Source organism: Peromyscus maniculatus, chromosome 11 (assembly GCF_049852395.1).
Source record: "Peromyscus maniculatus bairdii isolate BWxNUB_F1_BW_parent chromosome 11, HU_Pman_BW_mat_3.1, whole genome shotgun sequence".
NCBI classification, from domain to species: Eukaryota; Metazoa; Chordata; class Mammalia; order Rodentia; family Cricetidae; genus Peromyscus; species Peromyscus maniculatus.
The window spans coordinates 22071695-22093935 of NC_134862.1; the positions used below are offsets into that span (position 1 = coordinate 22071695).

A 22241-nucleotide genomic window follows, 5' to 3' on the forward strand; every position below is an offset into this window, starting at 1 on the left:
AGGATGGTTGTTTTTGTGCTTGTGGTAAAACAGTAGACTGTGGTAGAACGTGTGGGGAACAGTGTTGTTCACTTCAAGGATGTGATACAGAGGAGGAAAAGAGACTAGTACCCCTAACCCCTTTAGAGAACATATGACCAGAGATCTTGACTCCATATCAGGCTTTGCCTCTTAAATGTTTCCACTACCTTCTAATAGCCTCAGTCAGTGGACCAAACCTTTAATGCATGGGACTTTGGGGGACATCCCATATCCAAGCTCTAGCACCTCAATTCCCAGGATCTAACCACAATGTATCACTGGAAACAGAATAACAGACAGCAAAAACGAGCAAAGAGCATACCTACTGGTCTCGCACAAAGAGCCTATACTGAGGGTGAGTGGGATGGTGTACAGCTGGGATTTTCTCTGTTAACTTGGCACAAGGTAGAGTTATCTGGAAAGAGAAACCTGATTTGAGAAAATGCTTCTGTCAGATTGCCTATAGGCAAGTCTGTAGGGTGTTTCCTTGATTAGTGATTGAAGCAGAAGTACCTAAACCATTGCGGATGGTGCCACCCTGAGCACGATGTGCTGACTTCTATAAGAAAGCAGACCAAGCAATCCAGGAAGCAGTCCTCCTCCATGACTTCAGGTTCCTGCCCTGCTGGAGTTCCTACCCTGAAATAAACCCTTTCTTCTCTAAGTTGCTTTTGTTCATTTTGCTTTATCACAGCCCTAGAAACCCTAACTAAGACAGATGGTGTCTTAGTCACTGTCCTATTGCTGTGAAGAGACACCATGGCCAAGGAAACTCTTATAAAGGAAAACTTTTACTGGGGGCCACCTTACAGTTTCAGAGACTTAGTCCATTATTATCATGGAGGGAGCCTAGTGGCATGAAGTCTGGCATTGTGCTTGTGTGGTAGCAAGAGCTTTACATCCTGATCCACAGGCAGAGAGACCCTGGGCCTCAAAGCCCACCCCCAGTCCCACACCTCCTCCAACAAGGCCACACCTCCTAATCCTCCCCTGACAGCTCATCATCTGGGGACTAAGTGTGTGAATATGTGAGCCTACAGGGCTCGTTCAAACCACCACAGCCTGGTTGTAGAAAAATGGATCAGAGCCCCTTTCTCACAGCAACAAAGACATGGCAATTAAGAACAGTTTATGTCAGAGTCCTCTGATGTGTCCTTTGAAGGAACCAGAATTTTTTGAAGACAGTTAATGTACTGTTGGTGAACACTTACTCTTCCTCTGTCTTTGTGGTACAAGCGGATTGAGACTGTTACCTCACACATGCTGGGAAAATGTTCTATCACTGAGTTTCAATCGAGTCTATGTATTTTGAGACAGGAACTTACTAAGTTGCCCAGGCTGGCCCTGAACTTGTAATCCTTCTGTTTTGGCCACCTGAATAGCTAGCATTGTAGGCCTGTACCCACCAGGTTCCACTACTAGTTTTTTGTTTTGTTTTTTGTTCTGCCCTAATAGGAAACAAATAACATACAAACATGATTCTATTGATAGAGACAGTACATTTTAAAATAAGGATATCAATTAAGTGGGAAAGAAATACAGAGAACGTTCAGGGGGAGAAATGAGAACAACTTTGTCTCATGACTTTTACAAGAATGAAACAACTTGGTTCATCCAGGAGAATCTAGATATAAATGTGTTTAATGTAAGCAGTGTAAACAATTAGAACAAGTCTTTCAGCTAAGCAGCAATGTAGTCCAAGTTACCCTGCTGACGGGCTATCAGTCAAAGCCAGTGGTCTGTCTATCTGGAGCCTCTGCACGATGCATTTGGCTAAGAATAGAGCTGGATATGGATAATAGTATCTGCTCTTCACAGGCCCACGAGGCAGCATCAAATTTTCCTACCACAAGTATTATTTACTGCGCAATCCAGATCAGTTCTCCATAGTGGGCTCTGTCCTGGTTTTCAGTTTACCAGAAGAGATATATACATGAATGAAAAGTGGAGATAGCAAGGCCATACCAGTGCATGGCAAGGCCCCTCTGGGCTTTTTTTCTTGGTGTTCTCATACTTCTCTTCACTCTTATCATCGTTCCTCCAGACTCCTGAAAACGGCACTGGTGCTCTATTGCTGTTTCCTGTGCTATAAAAAGAGTCATCATAGGAAGGCTACTGGGGGGAAAAAAAGAAAAGCAGAAAATGATGAGCAATGTCCCACATAACAACAGTATCCAAAGCATTAACCGAAGTCTTGCTCCTCTTGGTAGCAGAATTGACCCTGATCCAAATCTCACTCTGGGTTCTGTTCTAGCATTCCAAGCAAGAACAGAAACAGGCTTGTGTGTTTCTCACAGAACACTTTAAGAGAAATCTTCACAGATCAGCACCAAATGACGCAGGAATAATGGTTTCCATTTTGTGGTCCATTATTATTCCACTTGAAACTATTCATTTTTAAAAGGAGACATGCCAGTGGAGACCACGTTGATTGCTGTCAGCTAGCAACCTATAGAAGGGATTTAGCTTGGAATGTGTGAGTTGCAGTTCATCAGAACTCATGTCTCTACATGCAGTCCCATGTGGAAAACGTGTGTCATTAATAACTCAGAAAAGAACTCTGTTGTCTGCTGCTCTGACTTATTTGAGCTTTTGCCCAAGATAAGCCTGAAAGGAAGAGTGCGCTGGCTTGTGAAAGGGAACCAAGGGTGGGGCTCAGAAGAAGGAGGGCTGCGTTTTTTTTAAGTTTTTCAGTTAAAAGTTGCCTCACTCTTCAGCCACAATCTCTTACTAAAGGAACAATTTGCCAAAACTGCTCCCGGAGAGGGAAATAAGGTATTGTAAATATTTCTTTGCTTAAAAATTCTTATGTTTCTCTTATTGTCGTGCTTAGCAAATTACCAAGACTCCAAAACTCGGGATAGTAGATGAGGCTCTATTTCCACGGCATTTTTCTGTACAAGTCAGCTACTTAACTTTGAACCAGTTTGAAGTTTGATTGACTAAGAGGAAGACAATTTCAAGGAAACTTCAGCTGTTCCACTTGGAATTGTGAGAAACATGAGTGGATTTCTTTCCTCCAGTCATGTCTCAATTTGCCAACTACTGAGTTGTATCTGCCAACCTAACAAAGGGAAATAGAGCATTCTTAGAATAATTGAATCCCAGTCTTTGTAGCCCTTCTGATGGGGTGGCTGGACAGTGTGAACTTTGGTAAATGGAACTGATGGTTTGTTCATGTCATCTACATAACCCATTCTCTCACCTATCTGCATTCCGTGTGCCCTTAGCTTCTTTCACTGCTGTGAAACATCTGAGCCCCTGAGCACACCTTACTCTTCAGAACCACTCCAATATAATAACTCCCCAGAAGAGGGCTCTGGGAAACAAAGAAGTCCTGGGAGGCAATTAAGATGTTGTCTTCTGTTATGTGGAGATTCACAAAGATTCAGCATTGTCATCAGTAAAGCAGGAGATCTTGGGTATTCTTTCATGGAACAAAAACAAGAACATCCCTGTTGTTACATCCTCTATTTCTTCCTCATCCCTCTGTTATGCTTCCTTTGCTCCCTGTGGATACTATGTCACTCAGTCTTGCTCTTACCATTAAAACCCTACGGACCATTAGCTGCATTGACCACAGGATTTGTATTCGTAGCAGAGAGAATGGGGTTGCACTTTTCACTGTTCCATTAGCTGTGCGTCATTAGTCAGTTCACCTAACTTCTCTGGTCCTGAGTTTCTTAGGAGATCAAATCGGAGTGTTGGGCTAGGGTGGCTCTAAAGTTTGCCCCAAGCTCTTATGCTAGAAGCATGTTTGCTTATAATGGTGTTTTGATGGATCTTAATGATCTTTTCCTTAGTTTCTTAATGTTCTCTTCCATGTATATAGTTAATATGATATATTTTTATATATCATATATATATATATATATATATATATATATATATATATATTCAGTTTGTAACTTCTCAAAATTTCAAAAGAGCAATTCATTTTGTAAATGATACAGTGGGGGGATGCGTAGATAGTTAAATCAATAAAATACTTGCCTCACAAGCATGAGGACCTGAGGTTGATCCCCAGAACTTAGGGAAAAGTCAGGCATGGTGATTCCCATTTATAATGGGGGTTGGTGATAGGTAGATCCTTGAGGCTTGCTGATCAGCCAGTCTCCTAATTGGTAAATCTCAAGCTAGTGATAACCCTGTCTGAAAAACATGGTGGGCATCTCCTGAGAAACAACATGAAGCTTGTCCTATGGCTCTACATGTATATGTACCCACAAATGCTTCTGTACACACACACACACACACACACACACACACACACACACACACACACATACACACACACACACACACTCACATGCACACAAAGAGAGAGAAAGAGAGGAAGGGAGAGATACAGACAGACAAATAGACAGAGACAGACAGACAGAGACCCAGAGAGAAAGAGACTAAGCTTCCGATTGTTCAATACTTATATCTAAATTATTTTCATCTCATCAATAAAAACTCATCTTAAAATTCTGTACCTTTCAGGAATTATTTCTGACTGTTGGATTAGGTGGCTAGGTTAATGATTCCTTACAGCTGTTTTTTAAAGATGCGAGTTGTCAGAGAGTTTTCTCACTTGGGTGTTCTGCTGTACTCAATATGTTAACTGGTGAAAGTGAAGATACGTGGATATTAACATTTTACACAAGACTATCTCTCTTATTAGAGAAAAGTATGATTTTCAAGAAGTTATTGTGCATGAATAGTGTTGTTTTTGTTTTTATTCTTTGGCTCTTTGAGGGGCCCACCACCCAGCTCCCAAATAAACCACACAGAGGCTTATTATAATGTATAAATGTTCGGCCTTAGCTTGGCTTGTTTCTGGCCAGCTTTTCTTAACTATTTATCCCATCTACCTTTTGCCCCTGGGTTTTTATCTACTTCTGTATAACTTACTTTCACTCTTATTCCATGGCTGGCTGTGTAGATGGGTGGCTGGCCCCTGGAGTCCTCCTCTTCTCCTCCTTTCCTCATTCCTCAATCCTCTTCTCTCAGATTTTCCCTCCTACTTATTCTCTCTGCCTGCCACCTGGCCTGTTTCTCTCTCCTGCCCAGCTATTGGACAATCAGCTTTTCACTAGACCAATCAGGTGTTTTAGACAGGCAAAGTAACACAGCTTCATAGAGTTAAACAAATGCAACATAAAAGAATGCAACACATCTTTGCATCATTAAAACAAATGTTCCACAGTATAAACAAATGTAACACATTTGAAAATAATATCCCACGACAAATAAGTTCTATATTAAGCATAATCTACATACTGAGATATAAAATTCCCAGGCTGTGATGTTGCTTGCTCTCTGCCCTTGCTGGTTAATGTGATTTGCAACAGAACCAGACATTTTTCTTGTGAATATACTTCATGAGTTTTAAAAATATAAATTGTGTAGTCAAAATGTGACCTGAATGAATATGTTCTTTAAGGAAGTAGTTATTTCTAAGATGATATTTGTGTGGGAAGGGATACTGGCAAATGTCCAAGGATTTGTGAGAGTGTAAAGTAACCACAGGAAGGGGTTTTATTTCTTCAGAGTATTTACCTACGCCTATCCTGATACTTCATAGTAGGCAGAAACCACACCTTGGGTGTGACCCTGAGTCTGGGAAGCTGTTTGGTCTGGTGTAACTTTATGTGTGGAAGGTATTTCAAAAGAATCACTTAAAAAAATCACATAAAGTCTTGCTGTAACCCAAATCGACACACACTTGTCTTTGATTCCAGTTTTTGACCACAGAAAGATATCCTGACTTTCCCAAAGCCTTTGTTGTAGATTTCTCAGTAGAAATCTGATGTTGGGACAAGACTCAACTCTACACAGCACAGGTACTCACAGAAGGTCCCAGGTATAGGGATTTGGTATCAATCATTTAATTAATTTGAATATTATTTGACTATAGAACAATGGTAGGTTAATATATATATATATATTTGATAGATACTAAGTTTTAAAAGGCATTTTAAATAAAAATTCCAGGGCAATTAGAAGTGAAATTTAGAAGATGAATGTAATATATGTAATGTAATATAATATAATAATATAAAAACTGGAAATTTTTAAGTTCTCTTGTTAGAGAAAAGTGATTAAAAAAAAGAGAAAGTACTCTCAATTCCTGTTTAAGGATTTCCAACTTAATTGTGCATAGTATCAAATTAAAGTAAATAATACTCAGTGTATCCCAAACACTAAAGACTATATGTAAATAATAGAAAAGTACCTATACATAACTATTTGGGGCAAAGTGCTGAACTACATGCTGTTGGGTATACAAGGCAATATATGAAGAAAATACAATTCCCAAGGAGCTTGGGAAGACCACACAGAGGCATGAAAGTAATAAACGTCAAGGAAATGGAAAAACTGTGCCATGGCACTCAGCTGGAAACTGGTCATAATCCAGCTGTTCTCTGGGGCACGTTAGCCCAACTCTTTAAGGTAAGCTTCTTACATTCCATGTTTTTAAGTGTTAGAATATATAAGACAGAAGCGGTGAATGCATAGAATTTTGTTAAAATCAATTCAGTTCTTAAGGATAGTTGTATCCCTGTTTGGACAGATGCTTTTTAAAAAAATAAATTAAATGGAAAAGATTTAATATTTGTATGTTCTCTTTCTTATGCTTTTTATAGATACCCAATGGCTTCTCTAGCAGTATCCATCAACCAGTTTGCCTTGGAGTTTAGCAAAAAGCTAGCTGAATCTGCTGAGGGTAAAAATATGTTCTTTTCTCCTTGGGGCATCTCAACTTCCTTGGCTATGGTGTATTTGGGTACCAAAGGTACCACTGCAGCCCAGATGTCCCAGGTGAGTGGGAAAACTCCACAGTCTCAATGCTAAATGGTTTTTAAAAGATTTCAATTGGGTCCTCATTTTACAACAATATCCCTCAAAACATTTAAAAAATTATGTCCAATGAAAGAAATCCATTTGAATTTGTTGTTTGGGGCCAAGTGTGGTGACACATGACCTTAACCTCAGCAGGCAGATCTGTGTGAGTTCAAGGCAAGCCTGATCTAAAGAGCAAATTCCAGGCCAGTTAGAGCAACATGGTAACATTGTCTCCCCAAAAAGGAAAGTCCTTCTTTGGGAAATTCTTTAAGAACTTGTATCCTCCAGAAAAATAAAAGATGAGGTCATAACATTTTAGTTTAGAACCAAACAGTTTTATTTTGATGATAAACTTCTTTTTAAAACTAATACTCAAACTTTAAGTAATAGAACTATTCAGCATCCCTCTGATAGTGAAAATTAAAAAAGTCTAGCTGTGTGTAGTGGTTCACTGCTATAATCTCAGCACTTGAGATTGAGGCAGGAGGAGAGCTGTGAGTAATAGACCAGCCTGCACAACATAGTGAAGTATATGTCAGCCCAGACTGGAAAGTAAGACCCTATCTTAAACAAAACAATAACAAGAGAATTCTGTTGTCATGTTTTGTTTGGTCACATCTGTTTAAAACCCAGTTGCTTGTCTAACTCTAAAGAGCTCAGAGATGGTATTTAAATATGAAGATCATATTTTATAAGATAAAAATATGTCATTATATATAATATACATATATAGTAAAATATATGCCAAAAAGCCATATGTACTATATGTGGATACAACTAAATGATTTTTAATTGTTAACAAGGCTCACCTACAGATTTGTTTTTAGGTAGATTCCATTTTGAGTTCATTTCACATGAATATATCCCTGGGTCATACTTGTGTATAATGTAACTCTTAATAACTTTGTTTGCAGTGAGTCTAATGCACTTGCTGTGCACCTAATTATCCTAGGGCAGGTGGTCCTTACTCCAGCCCATCATCTCCTGGTACACTGTGGCACACTTGAGGGGAAACAGGAGAAGAACATCCTTCCTGCCAGCTTTCAAGTGAAATGCTGGGGTGAATGTGAAGGTTATGTCTATATATTAAGTTATGTTAATGAGAAATAAAGCAATTAAGTAGAAAGAGCACCCAAATCCCTGAATTTTCCAGATAATTGGAGCAATAGTAGTTTTGATTAAGTTATCTAAATGATGGTATCAATTGAACACTGTGCCTTTTCATGTTTCCTGTTTAATTTATACACTTATTCTGGGGTACAGTGTGGCAACACATTTAAACAGTGCATAGCGATCATGTTTTCCTCTCCTTGAACATTTGCATTTCTGTTTTAGGAAGCTCTGAAGGCCTGTCTTCTAATCCTTCTTACAATATAGACTAGATCATTGTGAACTATCTTCACCTTGCTACGGGGCAGAGTACCCAGCCTTATTGCTGTGGTCTATCTGTACTTTGGTACCAGATCAACCTCCCTCCATCTTTCTCCCTATTTCCATTGAGGATATAGAGACAAAACAAACTCAAACCTACTTTATTCTAATATAGTTTTTACAGCATATACCACTCCGACACTGGAGGTTAGAGGTCTTCTACGTAGTGTGTACTCAAATTCACTAAATTCTGGTACATTGTACCCACAAGTATCATTAGATCCCATAGATGGAGGCTTGGTCTCCAAGGTTTCTTCTCTGTTTCAGATTCAGTCAGAGCTTTGGGTGACTATAAACCAAAGTTCCCACAACACCTTCATTAATCTCAGTTAATTTGCTAGTGTGGCTCACAGACCTCAGAAAAACGCTTATTTATTGGCTCATTATAAAGAATGCTACAGGGGGCTGGAGAGATGGCTCAGTGGTTAAGAGCACTGTCTGCTCTTCCAGAGGTCCTGAGTTCAATTCCCAGCAACCACATGGTGGCTCACAACAATTTGTAATGAGATCTGGCGCCCTCTTCTGGCATGCAGGTAGAATACTGTAAAATAAATAAATAAATAAATAAATAAATAAATAAATAAATAAATAAATAAAAAATAAAGAATACTACAAAGGATGAAGGTGAAGAAGTGGGTGAGGTAACATACGGAGGACAAAGGCTGACAGCTTCCATGACCTTTCCCAGGGCACAAACCTCTGGAGATCTGCAGATCCTCACCTGCTTTCTGAACCCTGTCTTCTGGGGCTTGGGGGACACTTGATTGTGTTTTTGAATGATGACAGTCATGTAGAAGGATACTGGGCAGGAGTGAATTCTGAGGCTAACAGACTGACACTGAGGAAACCCAGCCAGGCTGGCTGTCCTGTTTCCTCGGTTCCTTTATGCCGCATTCATTCTCTAGGTATGGAGCAAGTGGTCTTTCTTGTTTGTTTGTTTGTTTTGTTTCCCTATGAGCATCTATCAGACAGGAAATGTCAGAGGATGTCTTGATGGCATTGTCAAATGGAGGAAGGTCACAGTTTGAGTGTCTATTATCCATCTTGAGGAAGAGAAACTGGTATCTAAAGCTTGGACGTTAGATGGGAGCAGGTGAAAAGAGCAAGAGGAAGCGAACGCATGAGACACAAACGTTGTTCCATTCTGTCCTAACGTTATTCTAGTCACTTGGGAAATAATAAAGGTTGTGACAGTTCTGTGCCAGGAACCTAATTAGATGAATTAGAGACAAAAAATCATATTTCATACCGTTTGTTAATTTCTATGAAATAAACTTCATAAGTTTCCATATATGGGATCCTGGTTCCACCTTTGCTGCCACAAAACTCCAGGATTTCCTTTCTTTAAGGATGAATTATATCCCACTGTGTAAAATACGTTTTCTCTCTACATGCAGGTGTTAACTTTAGTGGAATTGTACTCTGACACTTATCTCTCTTTTGAAAACATATGGAAAACAAGGGAATTTTACTTCAGGATATTTCTAACATTGTTATAATTATCCTGAAGTGTATGACGATAAAGTCATGAGTAACTCGTTTGCTTTTTTATTTTGTTTTTCCAGACAGGGTTTCTCTGTGTAGGTAGCCCTGGCTGTTCTGGAATTCACTTTGTAGACCAAGTTGGCCTGGAATTTACAGAGAACCTCCTGTCTCTGCCTCTCAAGGGCTAGGATTAAAGGTGTGCACTACCACACCCTGTCACTAGAAACTTAAAATAGATTTTTAAAAAAATTTCTCTTAAAGAGCTTTTGAGTCACTCTGTTTACATTATATAGTTTAGTTGGATCCTCTTTGTTCAGTTATTTGTGTGTTCTGTGGTCATAAGAATTACTGATTCATATTTACAGATATGTTATTTCATATGGGTACTTCTCTGCAAAGTGTATTCACTTGCTTTTTTATTGAAATTGTAGGTACTTCAATTAGACAAAGGCCAGCACTTCAAATCTGGCCCTGATTGTGAAAAGAAGAGAAAAATCGTATGTATATATTTAGTATCCATTTGACAGTTGTGGAGGGATTACTTCTAATATATGAATTTTGTGGTCAGTTTAACCAGTCCCTTTCTTGGATTAAATATATTGGAATTTTTTCAGAATCCAGAGTGCCTGTGTTTTGTAGTAGTCCTGTTTCCTTCTTGTCTTATCTTCCTTTTTATTCCTTTGAAGGTTTTGTTTGACTTTTGAAGTTGTTCTTGTCTGTCTTTGTAAGCTACCTGTGAAGGAAAGGTACTTTCATTAAGGTTTTATACTAGTACCATCAAAGAAAACATTTTTATCTATTTTAAATAAATTGCTTTCATTTTACGCTTGCAATACACCAAATAATTTCACTCAACTATAGATTAGTCATACATTATTTGACTTTTGTTCAACACTTTTTTTCTAATCCCCTTTCTTATAAAGGAACCTAACTCAGGCAAGGTTGAAGAAATATATTCCGATTTCCAGACCCTTGCTGCAGAAATCCTCAAGCCCGGAAATTCCTACTTACTCAAAACAGCCAACAGGATATACGGGGAGAAAACATATCCATTTCATAATGTAAGTGTAAATGCTTTTGTTGACAATGGAAAAGTAAAAGGCAAGCCAGAACCAGCAATAAAATACACATTTCTCTAGGGGCCCCAGAGAAAATCTCAATGTGGATATTATTTCCTGGTAATCAATTATTTTACAACAATTGTAAATACCAAGTTCTGAAAAAACAAAAACAAACAAACAAAAAAAAAAACAGTACTGGGTCAGACACAGGAGTGGCTCGTGCACACATAGGCATGGGCTCCTTGAGCTAACATTTGTGTCACAGGAAAACATAAAGTCACGTAATAGCAGGGTAGGACTGAAGGAGCCGAAAGTGGTGTCACCACAGGACTGTGACGAGAGGCTGTCCCTGGGAACAAAGATGACCTTGAGAGGAGAGGAGAGGGAAGTACCCACAACAGGATTTTAGAGATTTTGTCAATATGGAACATGAAATGATGCCAAGTTCCTTCTTTTGCTGATGGTTAAAATCCCACCAGCAGTAACCATGGTGACCCTGTCCCATTAAGACTCAAGTGCTCCTCAGAGTCCAGTCAGTCATTTTCTTCGTTAAGTTTGTGCATCACACCATTTGAAAAAGATTAAAGAGTAGCAGACTCAAGCATGGAAGGGCAAAGCGCAAGCGGCTGGACAGGACAGATGAGAAGCAGTTATCCTGTGGTTTCAAGCGTGTGATGGCTGCCACATCAGTGAGTTCTTCAGGACTTAGGGCCTTGGGCTTTATTAATCCCGAATCCACAAAACCATCTAGATAGAGCCTTAAAGACAGTCTCATTACTGGCAGGCTTTTGGAATCCTACTTGACTCATTACCAATAAAAAGTTGAGCTTAGTAGCACTGTACTCAAAACAAAAGGGATTCCGGTATCTGCATACCTTTTATGAGTCTACAGGTGAATGAACAGGGTGTAGTGTCTCATATTTATGTTTTATTTTTGCTGGATTATAAATACCGATGTGGACCTCACAACTTGTAAGCCATGTCTTGGGGACAGGATGAATTCTTACAAGTTGTCTAAGCAAGCAAACTGAAGGACGGCACTCCGCACCTCCCCAGGGAAATCCAGTTATGTTCCCACGGTGGGTGCTGCCCCAGCTGCAGCCTGAGATCGGTGCCTAGGGTGGAGTATCAAAACTCCAGAGACAAGGTATAGCAGGAATCTTAGAAGGTCTTATTAATAAAAACAAACCTGGAGCCAGGTATTGGGGTGAAAGCTGAAAGATCAGAGAAGCAGAACAAGCTACAGCCGACCTCACCTTGCCAGTTCCTCAGCTGATCCTGTTTCCTCAAACTGGAAGCCTCTGAGTCCTCATCCAAATGGGTCTCAGCTGAACTGCTGCTCAAAAGCCTAAAAGCTTAACCAGGCTCTAGTTCCTGGTCCTCACACCTTATAAACCTTTCTGCTTCCTGCCATCACTTCCTGGGATTAAAGGCATATGCCTCGCTGTTTCCAGTGTGGCCTGAACTCACAGAGATCCAGACAGATCTCTGTCTCTGCAATGCTAGGATTAAAGGTGTATGTGCCACCATTTTCTGGCCTCTATATCTAGTGGCTGTTCTGTTCTCCAATCCCAGATAAGTTTATTAGGCTGCACAATATTTTGGGAAACACAATATCACCACAACAAGGCTTTGCCCACCCCCTCAAAATGACTGGTGAGGTCTTTGGCCTCACTTCACATTGCCTGGAAGAATATAGTTTTCTTCAGGTTTCTCTAAGTTCCTGTGGGTTTGGAGACCACAAGCAGTCAGCCTGCAGACCCCACTGGTCTCCTGCGTTCCCATGCCTTACACAGAAAGCCATGCCCAACTCTAAATACCATCTGGCCACTGGGTAACTTCTGTGATTTATAGTCTTCTCTTTTCATTCTACTCTCAGTTCCAGGCACAAATAAAACACAACAAAAAACCATACATGCAAAGTAGCATTATATAGACTGAGTAGGTTGTGTTTATGTATTCAGGAATATATATGCATATACATATACCTACATGTAACAACAATTAATGAAAAACAGAGGCCAGGAATTTGAACGAGATCAAGGAGAGCTATATGGGCAGACTTGGAGGGAGGAAAAGAAAGGGGTAAATAATGCAATTATAATATCAAAAATAAAATAAATAGTATCTAAAAATAGTCCAGAAGAGAGTGCCAACCCAGAATGATGGGTAGGCAACTTTTGCTTCTATATCTGGCATTCTGTATGGTGGTTTGAAGAGGACTGCGTTTTTACTTTAACAGATACCAGGAATGATGAAATAGAGATAGGAGTTACGGAGTGGGAGGAGATGTTCTCAACTGATTTTTATTTTAAATAGTGTACAAGCTTGGATTGCTCACTTTTGGACAAGCTGTACAGAAGCAGATTTTATCTATATCTTTCAGAAATATTTGAAGGACATGCAAACATACTTTGGTGCAGAACCGCAGTCTGTTAACTTTGTGGGAGCTTCTGGCCAGATCAGAGCAGAGATCAACTCTTGGGTGGAAGGCCAGACAGGAGGTAAGCTGTCACCCAGAGCACAGCAAGGGCTTGCTCCAGGCTTCATCTTATTTGTGTGAAACTGTGCCATATCCCTATGTATTTCTTTAGTGGAACTGTGGGACACATGCGAAATACTTAGATTTACTTCTTTTTACACCTGTAAGTTCCATCTAAAATATAGAAGTCAAATCTCCACTCTTCCAAGCGGAGTGGAAAAAGAATTATAGTTTACTGATTCCAAAGAGGAGTCTAGGATAAAAGGAAAGAATTGGAAAATAGGAATGACTATTGCACTTGTGATTTTAAAGAAAAATGGTTATTAATCAATAACAAAAATAGAGCAACATTTCACTGGTGCATGATCATCTTTGTCTTGCAAATTAAGATTATTGTTAGTGTTTGGGGTACAAAAAAATTATCCTGCTACAGCTCTGGAGGCAAAAAGTCAAAACCCATGTGTCTCCATAGCTGTACTTTGCGAGGGAGGGGATGTGTGTGTTTCCCTTGGCCTGAGGTGTTTGCTGGCGATGCAGAACAGTTCTCTGAGTGAGGCTGTATCGCTCTTGTCTTTGTCTTTGTCGCACCTAGACTTCCTTGAGTCTCTTTTGTGTTCCCACATGCTCTCATTGTTTCTTATTTAATGTCTGTGTTTAAATGTCCTTCTTGGAAGGCATGACTCATTGGCCTGAGAATTGCTTTAACTCAGTACGACATGATCTTAATTCGATCTGCAGAAATTCCCTTTCCAAGTAAAGACACATAATATCAGGTCCTGGGGCTTAGAATGTAAACATTTTGGAGGGGTGGAAAATTAAACATTACAATGATCTCCTCACAGAAATTTACATTCTTACGATTATCTAAAAGAACAATCAGATAAACTCAAATTGAGAATTTGAGGGCATTCTGCACAACGAAGGGCAAATCCTTTTCAAAGGTGTCAAAGTTTTCAAAAAAAAAAAAAAAAAACCCACAATGGACTGCTCAGAATAAAAGGAACTACAAAGAAATCACAGCTAAGTGTACTTGAGATGCTGGTTTGATTTCTGGCCCAGGGGAAAGGAGCAACTGATGATTTTGAATCCAGCTTGTTAAGAGCATTTCACTGAAGCTAACTTTCTGTTTTGGATCCTTGGCAGACACCAGTGGTTTAATACTATTTTAGTAAGTTGGGCTTGGTGGCACATATTTATAAACTCATCCCACTGAGATAGCATCAGAAAATTATGCATTTGTGGCCTGCTTAGGCTACCTGTTGAGTCTCCATACCAGCCTTTGGCTACATAGAAGGATGTTTTGTCAAACATACAAACAAATAAACTAACCATCTAACTAAACCAATGTTTATCATCAACAATTTTATGAATGTGATATAGCACCAAGACACAACTATATCTTTCCTATAATCTATTGCTAGGAGAAAAATATATTGCCTGTGAAGTAGTGTAAATCAACATTCATAACAAATTTTCATTTGTTTTTCAGTTCATTTTCTTTGTTAACCATATTATCTGCAAACACTAACTTCCTGTCTTCCTTCTATGAAATTAACACCACATTTCATTTTCTTGCTTTGATTCATGAATTAGCATTTTAGGAAAAACTTTAAGTTACAATAGTCCTCAAAGGTTGTGGATACTGCTATGTATTTGTTTACTGTGGCTGTGAAATGATGATTTTTGGAGAAGTTAGTATATTATTTTTCAAGCATTTCTCTCTCTCTCCTCATGGCTCTTGAGAAAAAGTATACTACTAAATTGTTCTATTTCTGAAATATCTGAAAACAGACTTTTAAAAGAAAACTTTGTTTCCAGAAAAAAATGGAAATCTGATTATCTAATTAAAATATACATATTCCACTAGCCATTTTGAAATCTGTCTGTTCTTACAGGTAAAATTCCAAATCTCCTCCCTGATGACTCAGTAGACTCCAAGACCAAGATGGTTCTGGTGAATGCCCTTTATTTTAAAGGGGTCTGGGAACATCAGTTCTCAGCGCAGAACACCACTGAAAGGCCTTTCCGAATAAACAAAGTAAGAGCTGGCTAAAAGACACTGAATTGTCACATGACCGTGTTAAAACAGATCCTATATTAAATCTGCTTTGTTTCCTAATGGTATCTTCCTGTGTCCTGGCTCTTATTAGAGAAGGAAAGACTGGGCTGGAACCTTTTTTGTTCCCATGTACTAAACTGTCCTGTTGCATTGCTTTTCTCTGAATACAGTCTATTTGCATAATTTATCACTTCATGCTACTAAACATATGGGAGCTGGGTAGGGTGGGTTTTATATTTATTTCTCAGTTGAGAAATACAGGTAGTTAAGGAAATGGAGGTATGTCTGAGTTAAACTTTTTCAGAACCAAAGATTATCCCATATAAGGTCTATTGTTTCTATTAAGTTCATTATAGTGAAGAGGATGTGTGTGTGTGTATATGTATGTGGGGTGGGGACGATACAAAGTTAGAGATAGATCTGAGAGATTCTGAGGACTGTCAGCTTGCCATCACCATGACAAAAATACAACTTGAAAGAAGGAAAGATGGTAGCCCATGATTTCAGAATTCTCGTCCATGTTCACCTGTCCCAGCAAACATTGACACAAAAAGTCAATCATGAAGCAGTTACTCACTTTATGGCAGGGGAGGAGTAAACAGAGTTAGAGGGAGGGGAAGGAAGGGGGGGGGGATGGGGACGGACAGGACTAGGGTCCCAGTAGTCCTGTGCTCTAACCTCCTTACTAAGCCCCAACTCCTACAGATCACAGCATCCCTGCAGCATCAGCAGCTAGCAACCAAGACTTCCACACATGGCCTTTGTGATGATACACTTAAGACCCAAACTGCAGCAGGCTAGAATGTGGTTGAATCAAAATGTTGTCAGGAAATTTTTTTTCTCACTTCTTTTCCTCCACTGAATTTCTTCCATCATTTTTCTCACTGGCTGAATTCTAGATTTTTCCTGTTTCTAATCCACAGTGACCAAACATAACTACTTGCAACATCTCTTGTATCTTGGAGAATAGGCTGATAAGCCCCATTTTAAATTCCTAGAGAGAGAACCTCTTAGCACCTCAAAGCTAGCTGACATAGAATGCCTTAGTTGCTGATTTTAACAGTGAGATCTGAAGGGGACGATGGTTGGAGCCCTTGTGTGTACTCTGGAAACCATCAGTATATCTCAATCAATGGCCTGACTACAAGGCTTCCTCAGCGTGTGCTGGAGGCCTCCTGAATGGCCTCTGCTCCACTTTCAATGGTAAATAATATGTCTGTAATACTGGATTGCAGAAAGTTCCTTGTGGTTTCATTTGCAGTTGATTTTGTTTAAAAATACTTCACATAGGGCTGGAGACATGACTCATCAGTTAAGAGCTCTTAGTGCTCTTCCAGAGGACCAAGGTTTGATTCCTAGCACTCACGTGGGGAAACTCCTGTCTGTCACTAGAACTCCAGGGGATCTGATGCCCTCTTCTGGTCTTTGTAGGTACTTGTACACATTTTAACAGAAGTCCCTTGTCTGACAGGCAACACTTTACAAATATTTTTTCCTAGTTTATTGCTAGTTTTTTGGATGCATTTCAGTTTTTACAATACTGAAAATACTTTCTAGGGCTCTCAAATGTTTGTATGTAAAATTTCCCTTAATTTCTGGATCATTAGCATTTACATGGTTTTCATGTGTTTCTGCTCCTAAGCATTTGGTAGAATTTACCTATTATGGCACAAACAGGTTGTTCAGCAGGTGTTACAGACAGGAGCTCCCTTTCTTACTATCATTGATATTGTTAGTAGAATTTTCCAGAAGCTATATCAGGAAAACTTCTGTGTTTACTGTAAGGTCACCAGTCTTACTAATGTCTAAGACAAAGGGAAACTGGTGTTGACAGGATGAAGACTCTGATGAAACCTCTTTTTTGTGACGTTGTTGTTCGTTTTTACAGACTATGAGCAAACCAGTGCAAATGATGTCATTGAAAAAGAATCTTCAAGTCTTCCACATTGAGGAGCTGCAAACCATAGGCCTTCAACTCTACTATCAGAACCGTGACCTCAGCCTGCTTCTGCTGCTGCCGGAAGATGTGGATGGCCTGGAACAGGTAGATACATCAGTCTGTCTGACATAAAATGGATTCTGTGCTTTTTCCTGGGCTTTAAAGAGAAAAGCATGTGGACTGGGCCTCCTTGCTCTTAAATTTCTGCATAGCAAGGCAATCAACTAACACACTTTTACCCTGGCTACTTTCTCTTCAAACAGTGCTCATACTCTACAAAATTCTATAAAGTTAATATTACTGTTTTTAATAAGTTATATAACTATAGCCATTTCTAGCACAGCCACATGTGCACAGATGTGAAGGCTCTTATCACAAGTTTGCATCACACATTGGGTTGCCTTGGATCTTCTTAGGCTAGTAGAAACTGCCTAATTCAAGCTTAATTTTTTATCTAGAATTGCTAATTTTTTATTATATTAAACAAACCAAGATGTTGTTAACTGTGTCTTTCTGTTTTTAAAAGGTATTTCAATTTTAAGACTGAGGCATAACATAAGAATAGAGTAGAATTACCTTAGATAACATAAATTAGTCACGTCATCTTAAAATTTCATCTAATTTCATCATAGATTGATGACAGTTTCCTTATACTGTGTTATTTGGCATGTCAGCAGATGGGAGTTGGTAGGACAGAGTGTTTGCAGTGTGGTCTGACTTTTGGAGCCCTGATATTTCATTGATAAGTAGGACATGGCTTGTAACTGGCTGAGGGACTGCAGATGGCAGAGGGAGAAAGCAGAAACAGTGCCTGGGTGCGGTGGCTGGAGCACAAGAGTATCCTGGATGGCCGCTGCTTGTGAAGGAACGGCTTGTGGGAACCTGACCTGCATAAAGGGCTTTTATGTTTAATACTCCTTGTTGTGCGAGGGGGCGGGGGTGGGCACGACTACGTCTTTGCATGGAAGCCACTTGCAGACCCACTTCAGAGTGATGTACACAGAAACTCTTGGTGAAGATTAACTTCATTTGTTGTGCCTTAGATCAAACCCAGGGCCTCTGTGTGCTAAACAGGCTTTGTATGCTAGAACTGCATCCCAGCCCCAAATGAATCCTTTTAATTTTTATTTTATTTTATTATTTTGTGTATAGGGGTGTTTTGCTTGCATGTATGTCTGTGCACTATGCGTGTGCAGTGTCTATGGTGACCAGGAGAGCATACTGAATGTCACGGAACTGGAGATATATAGATAGCTGTAAGCCATCATGGAAGTGCTGGGATAAAAATCTGAGTCCTCTGGAAGAGCAGCTAGTACTCTTAACCACTTCATCATCTCTCTAGCCCCAAATTAATCTTTTTAATCACTTGTATTTATACTCGAGTACATATATTCATAAGTATAGTGTGTTCCACAATTTTTAAAAAAAAAATTATTTTTTATCAAATAAACAGTCTTTGGGAGAAAAATCCTCACCCCTTATCATCTCCATTTAGGCTGTTTACCCTATTAAGCCTGACCATGTCATGTCTGAGCAAATAGACGCAGAAATGGAACATTAGCCTCTCTTACAATAGACAGCCTGTCTTTCTTGCCTAGAGTCTAATTTTTCATTTGTATCATGATCTTCATGTTGGTAGGTTTCCATGTCTCTGCTAGTATAAAGACAATATTTTTACATTGCTTTTGAAAATGTGTGAAACTGTGAAGGATGGTAACAATAAGGCCTGTGTAGATTGGTTACCATTGCAGTCATAATGGGCTGCTTCTTAGGAATTCAGGGTCAGAGGTGAAGATATTGTCATATATCAATGTGTACCCTTCACAGATATGTTACTTACATCTAATGTTTGGGTCTACAAAGCTCCCAAATGAGCAAAAGTATATGGTTTGAAACAAACTTATCAATAAATTGAAATATATTTACATATACAATTAGATGTATGTACACATTCCTACATTATTCTTAGAACTTCTAAATTATGAAGAGGAGTAAGGTATCATATGCTCACTATAAAATGTACTCATAAGATTTGGAGGGTTCCCCCCTTTTCATTCTTTCTTGACATAGCTTATAATATTGTGATTATAAAGTATAGACATTTTATTTTATCTGTGCTTTTGTTTTCAACAAACTGTTTCCCATGTTAAGAAAATGAAAAGTTGTGCCCTGTGTCGGTCAGTTTTTTATTGATGGTACTTTACTCCAAACAGAAACATCTTATGGGAGAAAAGATTGATTTTGTTCTTGATTTCAGCCCATCCTGACAAAGAGGTTATGGCAGAGTAGTTCACATCATGGTGTGCAGGAAGTTCTAGGCAGAAGGGGCCAGAGCAAGATAGAGCCATCAAGGACACACATGCATTGTCCATCAGGCACCACCTTCTCCAATTCTGCCACATCTCAACAGATTATTCAGAGTTTGAATTTATCCATAGATTAACATGTTTATTACGTGAGAGTCCTCATGATCTCGCTCTCTGTATAAATGCTCTCACAGATACAATCAGAAACATGCTTAACTTATCTGTTAATGGCTTCTGATTCAATCAAGTTGAAAACAAAGATTCATTCATGTCCTAACAAACAACTTACACTACAGTATATGCTTTGTGTATGAACAATCCAAATGCTTGGTTAGATTGGGATATTTTAGTATAATTGACATCTTACATACTATGTTAGAATTATTTTCCTTTCAAAATCAAGTCTAATTCTTCTATTTCCTGAGAGCTGCTATCTATAAAATGGAGACTCTGTAGGTCAACAGCCAGAAGTTTTCATCACATAACTGGTGGATTTCCAAATGTGTGTTTTGCTTCCCTGAGTAGAAAGAGTAAGTAATCTCCTCTATGGCCCTTTTCTCTTTCTGATTTACTGACTCTTCTTGGGTTCTAATCTTGCAGCTGGAAAGAGCCATTACTTATGAGAAACTGAATGAGTGGACCAGTGCAGACATGATGGACACCTTCGAAGTGCAGCTCTACCTCCCCAAGTTCAAACTGGAAGAGAGTTATGATCTGAAGTCAGCCCTGAGTAGTATGGGGATGACCGATGCTTTTAACCAGAGCAAAGCTGATTTCTCAAACATGTCTTCAGAGAGAAACCTATTTTTGTCCAATGTTTTCCACAAGACTTTCGTGGAAATAAATGAAGAAGGCACAGAGGCCGCTGCTGGCACTGGAAGTGAGGTTGGTTTTCGAATTAAGACACCTTCCATTGAATTCAATGCAGATCATCCATTCCTTTTCTTCATCAGGCACAACAAAACCAATAGCATCCTCTTTTATGGAAGATTCTGCTCTCCCTAAACTCTGCATCTCTCATTTAATGTAAACATCTGATAGTATGATATAAACAAACAGAAACCAATATCATGAGATGGAAATCAGTCCATAGTCTATACATATTTCACACTCTAATAGTAATAAATGAACCTTGAAAAAAATGTGTTCTGATGATTCTGTCATGTCTAGATAGAGAACAGCATTCAGTTTATTTTGCCACACACAGCAGTTGTCTGTGACTTTCATTCATGTTGCAGAAATGCTATTGATGAATGCCAGCACTTATGTACCAAACCAGGGTCTCCTAATACAGTTAGCAGGAATGAAAACAAGGCTGGGTTGGAGGGATCTCAGTAAGACTGAGGCTGAGACAAGTTTATTGCAATCTATCAGACTTTTATACCTTTATCAGAAACAGAATACAATAATGGTTGCCAGGATCAATACAGGGGCAGTTGCCTGTGTACAAAGGTACTTGCGGGCTATAAGAGAACACCAGATTCATGTCCAAGGCAAATTGTAGCATCAATCTTAAAAGATCTTATTAATAAAAACATTCAGAAGCTAGATGTTGGGATGAATGCTGAAAAATTAGAGAAACAGAACAAGCCACATCCAACCTCACCTTGCCAATTCCTCACCTGATCTTGTTTCCTCAAACTGGAAGCCTCTGAGTCCTCATCTGAATGGATCTCAGCTGAACTGCTGCTAAAAGCTTAAAAGCTTAAAAAGCCTAAAAAGCCCCTAGTTCCTGGTTCTCATGCCTTATTTTCCTTTCTGTTTCCTGCCATCACTTCCTGGGATTAAAGGTGTGTGCAACCATGCCTGGCTTCTATGTCTATCTAGTGGCTATTCTGTTCTCTAACCCCAGATAAGTTCATTAGGGTGCACAATGTATTGGAGGACAAAATATCACCACAACAAATTGTCTCCTCAAGCTTCTATATGTTTTCTGACTTGTATGGAACTCAGAGAAACACAGGCCAGCCTAAATGCATCACTGCCTGAGGGAGTGCCCTGTTTCTCAGTAACTGAAAGTCACACAGTGCCCCAGGAGCCATGGACTCTAACCTGAAATACCTAGGATGCATGCTTTTCAAGGTAGCTGGACCAGACCAACTCCATGATTCCCTGCAATTCTCACTTTTTACTTTTTAATTTCAGGGTATGCAAGTCATTTTTCAAAGCAGACATGGAGTAGAAAATCAATCTCAAGGCTATAATGCTTCTCAATATACCAACAACAAAATTCCCACAGTTATTCCCATGGACCACAGTTTAGGAGTCAAATTAGAGACAAAAACAATGACCAAACATCATTGCTAGGTTTTGCACAGGATTGGCGGAGGGTCATTCATCTACCTTTGAACACTGAGTAGTTTGTATTTCACCATACAAGGCCTGAACACTGACACTCAAATTGTCATGCAACCATCTTTGCCTGGGGAACATGATCAGCTGTGGGGAGACCCAGAGCCCGAGAATCACTAGTGTAATCAGGATGTTGTTCTCTTCCCATCTGACAAAGTGAAGCACAGGAGGATCAGGGACACAAGTCCAATGTGTGACAGCAGGAACAGATGCACTCAATAGAGACATTATAGCGAGGAACAGCAGTCACGTGCTTCCCTGGAGATTCAACAAC

The 22241-nt window shown here is 39.4% G+C and overlaps 1 protein-coding gene across 2 annotated transcripts; it reads left to right on the plus strand.

Moving 5' to 3' along the window:
- Positions 1–2638: 2638 nt before the first annotated feature.
- On the plus strand, positions 2639–21244 carry Serpinb10 (serpin family B member 10). 2 transcript variants are annotated; one of them, XM_006993699.4, is made up of 8 exons: positions 2639–2796; positions 6654–6828; positions 10200–10265; positions 10692–10829; positions 13216–13333; positions 15207–15349; positions 17259–17414; positions 20216–21064. In XM_006993699.4, exons 2-8 carry the CDS (start codon positions 6661–6663, stop codon positions 20618–20620), a joined length of 1194 nt encoding a protein of 397 aa, XP_006993761.1. In that variant the 5' UTR covers positions 2639–2796; positions 6654–6660; the 3' UTR covers positions 20621–21064. The 2 variants fall into 2 exon arrangements, with proteins under 2 accessions (XP_006993761.1, XP_076403323.1); XM_076547208.1 differs by lacking the exon at positions 10200–10265 and having other exon boundaries at positions 20216–21244.
- Positions 21245–22241: the final 997 nt, after the last annotated feature.

Bases quoted from the DNA above. Each gene is read 5' to 3' on its own strand.
- Serpinb10 (XM_006993699.4), top strand. From the start codon at position 6,661: ATGGCTTCTCTAGCAGTATCCATCAACCAGTTTGCCTTGGAGTTTAGC. The intron at 10,830-13,215 runs GTAAGTGTAAAT...TATATCTTTCAG, and splicing joins AAACATATCCATTTCATAAT to AAATATTTGAAGGACATGCA. The intron at 13,334-15,206 runs GTAAGCTGTCAC...CTGTTCTTACAG, and splicing joins GGTGGAAGGCCAGACAGGAG to GTAAAATTCCAAATCTCCTC.